Source organism: Ciona intestinalis, chromosome 5, assembly GCF_000224145.3.
Source record: "Ciona intestinalis chromosome 5, KH, whole genome shotgun sequence".
NCBI lineage: Eukaryota > Metazoa > Chordata > Ascidiacea > Phlebobranchia > Cionidae > Ciona > Ciona intestinalis.
In genome coordinates, this window is record NC_020170.2 from 282,988 (window position 1) to 295,496 (window position 12,509).

At 34.5% G+C, this 12,509-nt stretch overlaps 2 protein-coding genes across 8 annotated transcripts; both read right to left on the minus strand.

Moving 5' to 3' along the window:
• On the minus strand, positions 1–10,363 carry LOC100175259 (solute carrier family 35 member E1 homolog). 6 transcript variants are annotated; one of them, XM_026834531.1, is made up of 11 exons: positions 10,352–10,363; positions 7,272–7,446; positions 6,809–6,941; positions 6,428–6,560; positions 6,036–6,106; positions 5,072–5,209; positions 4,864–5,004; positions 3,761–3,853; positions 3,386–3,532; positions 618–767; positions 1–327 (listed from the first exon to the last, which is right to left on the minus strand). In XM_026834531.1, exons 2-10 carry the CDS (start codon positions 7,340–7,342, stop codon positions 663–665), a joined length of 1,032 nt encoding a protein of 343 aa, XP_026690332.1. In that variant the 5' UTR covers positions 7,343–7,446; positions 10,352–10,363; the 3' UTR covers positions 1–327; positions 618–662. The 6 variants fall into 6 exon arrangements, with proteins under 6 accessions (XP_026690332.1, XP_002119354.1, XP_018667669.1 ...); XM_002119318.4 differs by lacking the exon at positions 618–767; XM_018812124.2 differs by lacking the exons at positions 1–327; positions 618–767 and adding an exon at positions 795–888.
• LOC100185401 (spermatogenesis-associated protein 48-like) lies at positions 7,615–12,429 on the minus strand. Of its 2 annotated transcripts, none has more exons than XM_009860404.3 (9): positions 12,043–12,429; positions 11,275–11,410; positions 10,878–11,050; positions 10,520–10,664; positions 10,042–10,109; positions 9,944–9,985; positions 8,422–8,529; positions 8,251–8,358; positions 7,615–7,838 (listed from the first exon to the last, which is right to left on the minus strand). In XM_009860404.3, the coding sequence occupies exons 1-9, from the start codon at positions 12,228–12,230 to the stop codon at positions 7,721–7,723; spliced, it is 1,086 nt and encodes a 361-aa protein (XP_009858706.1). In that variant the 5' UTR covers positions 12,231–12,429; the 3' UTR covers positions 7,615–7,720. The 2 variants fall into 2 exon arrangements, with proteins under 2 accessions (XP_009858706.1, XP_026690335.1); XM_026834534.1 differs by lacking the exon at positions 12,043–12,429 and adding an exon at positions 11,520–11,566.
• Between the last annotated feature and the right edge of the window lie 80 nt (positions 12,430–12,509).

The following is a 12,509-nucleotide window of genomic DNA, read 5'->3' on the forward strand; positions in this document are numbered from 1 at the left end:
TTTCAAAGTCGTCAAAATTTTATTAGGCGCCTCACTTTGTAAAACGTTCACTACAATAAAGTTACTGCACTTATGTGTAAATAATAAACTTGTGTAAATATGACACACAGTAATAAAATGATTAAATTCACTAAAACCTAAACGAGTAAAATACAAACGCTACACTTCATGATACTTGCTGGAGTTAAACAAATGCATTCGAGGAGCATGATTGAACATCTTTTTGTGGTTAATGATGACGTCATGCTTAGGTTGACCGTTGACTGTGACGTCAGAAGTCGGTGCCGCGGTTTTCATTAGTTTACGTTTTACTTCGTTGTATTTTGCCTGAAAAAATATCATTTTTAACTTGGGTCCGATAGAATCTATCGGATAAATCGAACAACAGCGAAATAAATAATTTGTGTGGTCGGTTCGTAGGAGAGTGGGAATATTGGACGCGAATATATTACTCTCCCCGATTATAAACCTATTATGGCTGAAGTGGGACTTCCGTGGAGTAATTATTGATGCGATAATTCTCCAACTGAAAAGTGGGGAAGGTTTCAATTGGATGAAGAGACCCTTCAAGCACTTGGTGCGTTGGAGCAGGTAAGTCAATCATGCGAACCTATTACCTGTCGTCGTCATCAGATACTGAAGAACGGTTGAAGCCATCAGTTTTATTTGGAATCGTCGCTGGAATTCGCTAAGACCGATAAAGACGGTAGCGCGATAAGAGCAGCTATTGTATCGGGGACCGTTCTGCTGTGGCGTCGCCGCGCGGTCTACGGTTTGAGGGTCGAACGAAAGATTAACTTATTTCAGATACGAGTTAAACCTCAATCTTTTGATCGCATCGTCTTTCAAAGTAACAATAAGCATTCAGTTGAATATATCCGTCAATATCTATAATACATATATATGTTTGAGTGCGTGAGTTTAAGTGTGGGTCGTGATCATTGAGTTAACTACTACACTAGTACACTACACCGAAATATGACCAAAACATTCGATTAATCATATATTCCTATTAAGGTGACTTCTTACCCGGTCACTGTGACGTCATAGACCACACAAGGCGGGGAATGAAAACAAATGGAATTATAAATCGAACAATGGGTGTAGGAAGTATTCATCGTGATTGGATTAAACGGAGCGATCAGCTCAAGTATTCTCGTAGGTAGCGATTCGTCATCCCGACCACACTTATGGGAGGAAATATTCATTCCCACGCACAAGGTGGGTTGGACTTACACCGAAAAAAAACGAACACAAAGTTAAAAATCACCAATATAAAATTTAACCGTCACGTGATTTTCTTAATAAGCGATTCACCGCATCAATAAACTATTAGTGAAACGTCACACGAAGTTAAACAAAACTTGAGTAATGGTCCCAACAGCTCCACGCATGAGTAATCACGATACAACAAATGAGAGATTGGATTGAAATAAAACGCATTAACACCATACCTTGGCTAAGATACACACGACTAATACAACATGTTGTGATAAAACGTCGCTGGTTGGGCTACAGGTGGTACGGTGCGATGACGCTAAAATGGAGCTGATCACGGTATGACGTCACACAAGGCGATGAGCATGACGGGTTGAGTTTTATTGGAAATATTTAGAGCAGGCTGTTTCGGGGATCCGTTCATTTCAAATGGGTTAAGTATCGAAGGTGTTGAGAGACAGAATATCGCGAATCGTCGATTAAAACAACATCGGAAATTCGACATCTTTTGTGCAGATAAATATTAAAATCACAATCGACATACGCGGATGGTTTAAAATAGAAATAAAATTTCTTTTTTTACTAAAATTAATCGCGATGTTCGCGCAGGTGACTAGCGCGATGATTATGACGTCACAATCAACCGATTCGAAAGCGGTGGAAACACAAAAGCTTGACGTCACGGTTGAAATGATTTCAACATGTAAACAAAATGAGTGTATAGCAAAATACAACGCAATAATAAAATCTGCACTCCTTATTATAACGCGTGCATGACGTCACATATGCCACGTGACATTGGTTTGCTTTGTAACATGAGACGCAGAGTAACGTCGATTCCGGGTCACGGAGAATTAAATCTTTGTCGGGTTTTCTACCATACTATGTTTACTTAGTTGGGGTTGTGTCAACGGAGGATGGCCCTTGTTACAACATAACCACGTGTTTCTGTTTGGCTAGCGGGGGAATTACCCGACCCAAGTAAAATGTCCGCGGCAAATTTGAAATGCCGAAGTTTATCACAAGTAATTGTCGGGGATCAGTGTGGGCGGGAAAACATGGAGTCCATTATTTAAGGCAACGGCAGTATAACGCGCTATGTATATCTGAGTCTATTTGCGGCATAATAAATTCAAAATGCAGAACCGTACAACATTGTTTTCAAAAACTATAAGTCGTAAGAGGTTTGCGACATCTTATAAGAATCGTTGGCAAGGTATATCAAATACAGGAAGATTATGAACTCGAAGAACCGTAACTAAGAACTACGCTGATTAGACCACCAGTGAATAATGATCGTGACGTCACCACAGCATGTTGGGTGGTTGTCATTGTTAGCAAAGATGAAACAAAGATGCAGACATGGTGGGGTCGGTAGGTTATCTGAGGATCTCCAAGCGGGGTTGGATATCCGTTATCTAGAGTCCGCGAATATTGCATGTGATGTACTCACTATGCATTCAGCGCTGCGTTTAAAACATTAATTCCAAACCGTGAGTAGATAGTAGAGCAGAGCGGGTGTAGCGAAGCGGTCAGAAGCCCTACTTAAAATAACTTGATGGCAAATCAGGAAGACGAACGAAGATCTGAAAGTTGGGTCTTTGAACTAAAGTTTTGAGTGAAATGAGAGCAGGATAGTGGTGACGGTTGGACGAGCCGAACCATGGTTCTCACTGTGTGGGAAGGTGGCTGTTCACTATTTTGGTAAAACTTTTTAAAAGATGGTTTGATGATACAAATAAATATGTTGAATAATGCTGCCCTGCGAGCGTGTGGTTACATTGGAGACAGAAACATTTGTTTGCGTTCGTATGAAGACCGTTAGTGGGATCTTAGAAAAGATTCATTACATCCGTCAATATTTTATAATACTGACTATTGTCCGTGATTAAGTATTGACACAACGATGAAAGCTACGCTGAGGATACATTCTGTAAACAACACGACATTTTAACATGAGATATTGGATTAAACTTAATCGCAGTAAACACTGTGACCAGAAATGAACGTTGCATTAGCATGCCCATTAGAGAGGCTTTTTTGCAGCAATTCTATTAACTCTCTAATGATTTCGGCAACCCTACAACAGAGTAGCGACAAATACGTGATCGGGGTCTGATAGTATCGAGGTGTGAAGCGGAACATCCTAAATAAGAAACATCGTTACCTTGTTATAACAAAGCACTCCAGCAATAGCGACCAACATCCCAGCAATGTTCGTCAACGTAACCGGGTTCCGCAGTGCAACAAGTGAAGCGCTGATCACCACGATTCGTTTAGTTGCGTTCGCGACAGAGTAAGACAATGGGGAGATCTGGTAAAATAATAAAATATATTGTTGCGTGACATTAAACATGTGGTGGGCAATATGAACGATGTTATGTCCACGGTAATCTAAATTGTTTGTGTTTACGGCTTTGCTGTTGTTAGTCAAATAAAGTACCGACACAATATATAGACAAAACATTAGACGATCCTTATGCACGAGTGGCGTTATAATGTGATTATGCATATCGTATTACCATAGAGTATAGACGCTTACCAACGATACGACGGTAAACGCAACCATGTTCTGCCCGAAGTTACAAACAGCATCCAAACATAGCAGCAAGAATATGGTGAAGGGTTGATACATCTGTAGGGAGGGTTCAAAGTTGAGTTTAAATATTAACAAAACTATTTTACTAAAATCGGTTGTCATTAAACATCTGTTATTAAAAAGCAGTTGTAATATGTCATCAATGTTTTATTCATCTATACACTAAGATTATAATAAAAATGTTTACTTAATTCACAAAATTTTCAAAATAATTATTTTTCCAATGTTACAAAGCTGTTGGTAATTATTTCACCAATATCTTTACAAAATGGCCGCTCTCTTTTGTTAAATACAACATATACCTCTCTCTACTGCCACCAAAGGACTTAGTTTAATTAGGACTAAAACGATTTTTAAAAGGGCCTACTAAAGGGAAAATCAATTGTATATTGTTAGAGTTGCTGAAATGTGATATAAAGGTACCTTCAATGTTTCCAAAAAATCACGTGAGGACTGCTAAAGTAAAATAAACTGACAGTGCGACAATAGGATAAGGGAATTTGTTACATTTCTGTGTGACAAAATACCAACTTATGCTGTTGCTGACACAACACGTTTTAACGTATTTTTAAAGTTGGTTTGCAACACCAGACTTTTTTATATTAAATTGTTCCCAATGTCCCTCTGATGTAAAATTTCCGTTTAACAATATGTTGGTCATTCGCAATAAATAAATTGCAGCGCGCTACTGCTGTATTCTCACATATTGCTGCATGACTGCAACACAACAGTGGAAAATTATCATACTAGATGATATATTGTTTCTATAGATAACAAGGCAGCAGCGCCAGAGACCACTTTAAATAAGAAACACTCCACGAATATGGCTACTCATTTTAAAATACTAAGGTTTTTTTGTGTTGCTGGAAAACATTTCTTTAATAATAGTTTGAAGTAGAAAAATATCGGGCCCTTTAACGCTAAAAATTATAATTTTAAGCAGAAAATAACAATCCAAAAATAAAGATTCTGTTACAAAAATAAAGAATAAGCATCTGGACAAAAATAGATTAAAATTGGTGCATGTGCACACAACTCATGATCACCTTGGTCCTGTTGATTTGGTTTTCTTGAGCAAACCATTGCCTTACATCTGTAAACAACCACACAGGAATTGTAAGAATAAATGAAAGATAACCAAGTAATTGTAGTAAGTGCAGATGGTGGATGCGTGTATCTTGCATAACCTGATTAATATAATGTGATGATGAACCTTATCCATATTATTTACAAAATAACTATGAGAAAACATACTTTCTTGGAATAAATATTTTGTAGCGAAAAGTTGACAGTTGCGAATAAAGAGGTGAACAGACCAATGAGGTTGAAAGATAATTCGGTGATGGTTGCCACTGCAATGCCGCATACAATCGGTAATAAAGAAAAGTAAACCTAAAAACAAATTTGAATATGTATTAAGACGTATCACATGATACTATGCTATTATAGGCTATTATATTTTAAAGACTCAGAGCTAGGTTTAACATTTTATTTGACTGCCATGATTTCTATAGAAATCTCAAACCTCAATATTTGAATGGTTCTAACTAAATTGGATTTTACAACAAAACTTTGGTTGCTAAAACAAACCATTCGAAAAGTTTGTACAATATAATATTTTTTTAAACTTTATATATATATTTCTATAAATATATAATATACTATATTATATATAAATATATATTTTTATTATTTATATATATACATATACAGTGGGGTAGGGGAAATGGGACACCTTTTAACTCTATTTCCTTATACAATTTATTAGTAAACAAAGAACATTCAATGAATTATAAAACTATACCATCACGACTCCCATAAACCGTTGTAAATGATTAAAACACGATCAGGATACTTAGATATTATGTGCTAAAGGTGTCCCATCTTTTCCCACCCTACTATTTATACATATTGTTTTAATTCTCTGATGATGTCAGTATGAAAAGTTTTTTAGAAGCCAATATTTCAAAAATGAGCCGAAATATTTAAAAGAAATGCTTGCAATTTTGTACTTCTATCATAATAAATAACCCAGATATCTAAAATAATTCATTAAGAACTATCAATTTCATAAAACACAACAGGAACTATCAAGTAAATATGCACTAATATTACAAAAATCCAGTCTCCATGCCCAATTAATATACAAAACTGATAAAATTTGTTTTTAATTTTTTTCTTGGTATTGTAAATTTGATGAAAAGAATATATTTCTTACTTGCCATGATTGTTTCTGATTGAACAAACAACGAGTTAATAGGACGGTGAATATTGGCATCGAAGCTTTTACTGTGAAACAATTTCATGATAAAAAATCGGATTGAAGCATTTTTTATGAATTGTTTGATAAAAAAAATGCAATTGAAGCTTTTACTGTGAAAGAAGTTTATGATGAAAAAATGTGATTGAAGCACTTTTCATGAACTGTTTGTTTGCTAACATGGCTTCATTAAAAAATGCATCAAAAATTTCTCATACATTTTAAATGTAGACTAGGTTTTTAATGTAATCATCATTGTTTCATCTATTGATCGGCACATAATCACCAAGAACAAGATTATTTTTTCCACTAGATAGAATAATACAGGAAGTATCAATTAAAATATTTACCTGTGTGAGAATATGACAAAGGAACTTTATAAATGCTGATTTGTGATGAAACCGAAGCCAACACTTTGCCGATAGCAAGAGGAATAATAACATAAAAGTAATATCTTTTTTTTATTGGAATTCTGGGTGGAATCTAGAAAATAAAGATGGGTTTTATTGAGCGCACTGTAAACTATTGTTTTATGACATGTGATGTCAATTAATTAATTATTATTAAACTTTTAAAGCAAAGAACAAGAGCCTGGAATGGTTTAAAAATTTGAAAGTTAACACCCGGAATTGACATTTATTTGTAACCAACCTCAATAAAACTACAAATAAAATGAGCCACGACAACCAACAAACAAGGATCTGTCAACATAGTTAGAGCAAAATACAAACCTTCCATTTGTTTAACACGGGACCAAGTAAAAGTATAACAGCAGCTGAATGGGACAGTGATACAGTGGTTGGGAATGGAAAATCTGTTAAAACAACTTTGCCAATAATGTTTCCAAGTGCACTCAATGAATACCTGAAGGATAGATATTTATCGATTTACAAAATAGGTCTACTTAACTTTTTATATATAAATACCATACACACTTGACACTCTACATGTTCACTTTAACAAATCATGCTAGTTATTTTTAACAGCAGTTTATCATTATCATACACCTGGGAAATTCCTACTTCAAATATAAACTGTGTATGAAAAAGAAACAAAAAGAGAGACAACTTGTATTACTTTTTCACAGGCGGTAAATTTTGATTAGATGTTCATTTAATTACTAGGCACTGGTAAGAAGTGCTCCGGTACGTGTTGAATTATAATATCTAGTTATAAAACTAAGGCACCACTTACCAAGCAACGCACAGCAAAGCTATTTTCCGTACATTCCGATAAATGTTTCTTTTCGACAAAGAATCGTTCATGATTTATTATTAACCGCAAGTAACTTACGCAACATCTTCGACGTAAGGAAAATTAAATGCCGTCGTGTCCAGTCAACGTGTCTATCCAGTTGATAACTAAACATCTAAAATCACTGAGCTATACTTATAATATATATATGATATCTATGTCTAAAATACGGCAGAACCATAGAAATACCTTTCACTGAAACCATAGATATATATCTATGCTGAAACAGAGCACTCTGCTATTGAAAACATATACAAGAGAGCTTGTTAAAACCACAGTATTCTTTGATCAAAATATATTTAACGTGTAAACATTCAAACAAAAGTTTTGTCATCGGAATATTCATAATATAAAAATGTACATTCATTTTGATTTGTAAACTTTAGAATCTAGTCTTGCTGATCTTCAACTTGATTGAACGGGTTCTTCGGTGGAACAGTTGTAACCATTCTTGATAGAGGCCCTTTCTTTGAATGAATAGAAGTATTGGGAGAGGTTGGAAGTTTTCTGTAAGAACATGAGTTTTAAATGCTACTGCTGAAAATGTTAAGTATTTAAAAGATAATATTGTAAATCTAAACAACTTTGTTCAGTCCGATTATAAAATTTAACATTTATTATAATACTCGATCTAAAAAGGTGTGCCACAGGATGATCTTTAAGTTAACTATGAAATATAAGTCATTCCATATGTCTGGTAGATATAAATTTTTGTGTGAACTCGCAACATAAATTCGACACTAGCTTCCTCACATTCAACTGTTAAAGAAATGGAATAATCGCCTCATTTGTCCCTGGGTTCGTCACTGCTATATGTGATGTCACGAATACAAAGTTGTTAATAATAATTAACTTTTCTGAAATTGTTTCTGGAAATGCAGCCATAGTATTAAGAATAAAAACATTAATGCAAAGTGACCTGTGTGAATGAGCTGTAGAAGGAGGTTGTGGTGCCGGGAAAGTGTTGTTAGCACTATGTGTTGCTGTCCAATGCACACATCCTTTGTAGTGGGGTATATTGGGACGGCTGTATACAAAAAATATGGTAATGTCATTGTCACATCATAAACATGCTATGGCAAAAACCTACTGTGCTGTGTCAGTGTATCTTGGTTTGGGAGTTCTTAAACTTGTAAGTGGACGATATTCCTCATGTGGATGGTCCTTATCTTCAAAGTTGTAAGCTCCAACGCAACCGCTAAAACAATACACAAAATAACAATAAGGTAATTGTAAATAAAAGAGCAAAGATTTTTATTAAATTTAAAAATACCCTTTTTTTAACATGTAAGTGATCCTATAGGCTTTTTCTCATATATTTCAATGCTTAAATCTAGGTTTTATTTTTTAAACTCTTGACTAAAATTAAATCAAAATATAAATTCAATAATTTTAAAACAAGTGTTCAGATATGCAACCCCATAATTAGCAAGTAATTAACGATTCATTTTCTGTTTGGTTAAAAGCGCAAAATCCAAAATGTACCTTGAACCCAGTCAATGGATTGCACTTGATACACTATTTCTAACTGAGCATAGTTATAAACCATAGTGTACACCTAATTAATGAGGAATTAATGAATATAATGCTTGCAAGCAAAGTAAAATTTAATGTTTTAGAAACCTGTTAGTAACTAAGTAATTGGTATCGTTTAGCTGTGTTTGGCTTTGAGAATAATAACTTTCCATTTGTTATTGAAAGAAAATAAATACAAAGTTTTTGTTTTGTTGGGCAAGTATCGAACTCAGGACATTATAATCTGTTCCCAATGGCTTATCGTTTAAGGCTTAACCGATTAAGTCATCATTTCCCCTTCTACCATCTGTTGAAGCATAGCTTATACCTCTCTGCATGTCTGGGAATTAAGGAGTGTGAAAAAATTATAACGAGTGCTCAATCCGGCGCCATGGCATAGTTGTTAACATTATAACGAGTGCTCAATCCGGCGCCATGGCATAGTTGTTAACACGCCTGCCTGTAACCCAGAGGTAATGGGTTCAAGGCCCATCGCTGCTACCATTGTGAGCGCATGTGTCCTTGGGCAAAACACTTAACGGCAATTGCTCCAACCCAGTGGTCACTAATGGGTTGTCCAAATTATCAGTCATACTGTCATACATAAAAAAAATCCAAAAAAACAATCACCCACAAAGTAACATACATGGTAACTCGTTAGCTGGCCAAGGTGTTAAACCCGTGTTATAACGACTGCCGTTTTCCGGCCACCGAGGATAAAGTAAGTTACATTTATTCATTACATTCATTTAATCATTAGAGCTAGGCTCTCTTGTTAAATTATAGCTTTCTCACCACTTGTTTATATACTCTCTATGTCAAACTTACACAAATTTTTATTTCTTTTAACAGAATAATTACTCTGCCCTAAAAATTTGCAAAATCAGAATTCAAACAAATTAGAACCTCCGAAATATTTGCATAAAATCTCTTCCAGGCATTTATTATGTAATAACTGCTTTAAGAAACTAAAACTGTTTTGCATACACTGTAATAATAACCAACTGTTTTATCAGTTAAATTATAAAAAGATAAAAACTGACCTAATTAAATCAACTTAAATTTAAACTACAAAGCATTGCGTGAAACATAGTTACCCATAACAAGGAATGTGTCCACTCTTCCTGTAATGACTTGTGCTGCAAAAATAACAACATAATCCTTAAAAATTTATAATTATTCCACCAACACTTACTAGCTGTATGGTCGGTTTCCATGGTTCTTATTTCGAAACTGAAACCAATCCCATGACCTTCCAATTGTCTGCAATACATAAGAAAGTAATTTTGGGGAACAAACCTTTTTTGTTTTATGTGTCATGGAAAGATACATTGTCAGGAATAGGTATAAAAACCTATTACACTTGATATCAAACCATATAAGACATATGTAAGCATAATAGTATATAATAAACCAATAGTATATAATAAACCATTCTCTAATCAAGAAATATCCCAAATAAGATTCTGAGTGTATTTTGGTAACAATAATTGCAATGTTCCCACACATGTACTCTGAAACAAAAACACAAAAATCAAATATTTTGTTTGTAACTCTGTTTTGACCGTTATGAGTTTCTATTTTTAACAGGGACAAATAATGAAAGCGACCTTATTTGTACAATCGTACACCAAACAAATTTACATGTTTAACACATTCTATGATAATCGAACCTGCCAGAATTCAGGGTCACTTTCAAATCTTTTTGGCCAAATGTTCATATTTTGGGAGATCGGATCTGGTGTCTTCTCAAGGGTACTTGGACATGGAAGCAATTTGGGCGGCAACCTTTTGTCCCAATCTACCATTCTGTTACTCCTAAGTATTAAAACAAGTATTAAACTTCAACTAAACTCTCCTGAAACAAAAAATAGTATTGCAACTGCCATTTTAATTTATAATGGGAGCAATTTTGATCACAAACCCAAGCACTCCTTGGCTTTGCCACTGGGAAAATCCAGTATATTTGTTTGACTTTTTTCTAACATTACAATAATTTTCAAATAATTATATTATAAACACACACATTACGTTTGTGTACTGCTGCTGAACATATAATATTTTGCCGCCTCATCTCTCCAATTTCCAGGTTTGAAGGTAAAAGTTCCAACCACAAGATTTCCCGAATCATTAATATTTTTTGGCTTTACTGCATTGTTACTCGTCCAGCCACCCAACTTCGCACGAAGACTTACATCACTCACCTTTGTTTCAACAATGGATTATAAATTTGATCTTGAAAACTCATAACAGCATCAAAGCTACTCTTAATGTGGTTAGTGCAATATTCTTGATATAAGTTACTAGATAATAGAGATAAGCAAACCAAAACATTTTGCAACAAATGAAATCGTTTAGAAACAGTTAATGATGCCATTTACACAATTCCAATTAGAAAAATACTCAACTTTATCTTTTGATTGGTTACCTGATTACTTGCCCATTTTCCCCCATGTTCTGGTGCAACAGCACGAGGTGGAGTTTGAGGTCTTCCACTCGCGGGAGGTTTGCTGGTTGGTGTTCCAAGTTGAATCTTATCACTTAATTGGTTCATACTCGAGATTCTGAACAATATGCAATGGTACAATTACTTAGTCTGGTGTGCGGAATATTTTTAAGAATAATAAAGATGGAACATAAGAGTAAAACTAACAAGAGAGGAAAGCTCTTTACCTGTGTTGGTATGTGGAAAATGTCATCGCATAAAATGAGAATAACTGTTGGACATAAAACAAACAATTACACCACAGACGTGCCCAAATTTTTGTTTACCACTGAAGGCGAATTTGAGACAAATGAAGATTCAAATTCTCATAGTAAATTTTGTACAATCCAAAACAGGAATAATAAAGAAAAACTCAAGTCAACTTTTGATGATTGGTGTACAAATAGTCTTTACAGAGTAGAATCTATACTTTTCATTTTTCCATTTAAAACGTTACTGTTTTCACTTGTCACCAATATTTGCAGCACTAGCATGGATCTTGCTCACTTGAGCGCACGATTTTTATTCAAAGACCTTTTTTATTTTTCTATTATAATAGTAAGACGCGGTTATGAGTTCAAGGCTTGTCATTGCTACCATTTTGGGAGTATGCATTTTGGGCAAAATAATTAACAACATTTTAAATATTAGTATTTGTGTAATGTGCATTACAACACATGTGTTATAACTGTTATTACTTCATTAACTGACTTTTTAATATTTGTTTTTAAATCAATGTCTGTTCCAGCACCAAGATATCCCGATGTTGGGTCCAGAGCATCATGACCATCTCTGTGAGGGGTAAGAGGGTACCCTTGGTGTGGAGCTTGTGAATGCTTATTCCATTTAATGAAACTTTTGCTTTCTTTCAATCTGCCCTGTACAACAACAACATACATGTCAAGAACTTAACAAAGTGACTGTAATAAATTCTGCAAATCTGACCATGATCTGATGCTCATAGAGTTGAACGTTTTTTGTGTAAAAAAATAGGGTAAACATCTGGTGCTACCGAACTAAACAAGTTTAAGATTATTATGCATAAGCCGCTAGGCACTAAAATGCATATTACTATGTTTTAATTAAAACAAAGTACGATTGTTATAACATATTTATCTGATAAATATACACATTCATGCTTTTTGAATTTCATTTCTGCTACAAAATATTACCATTAT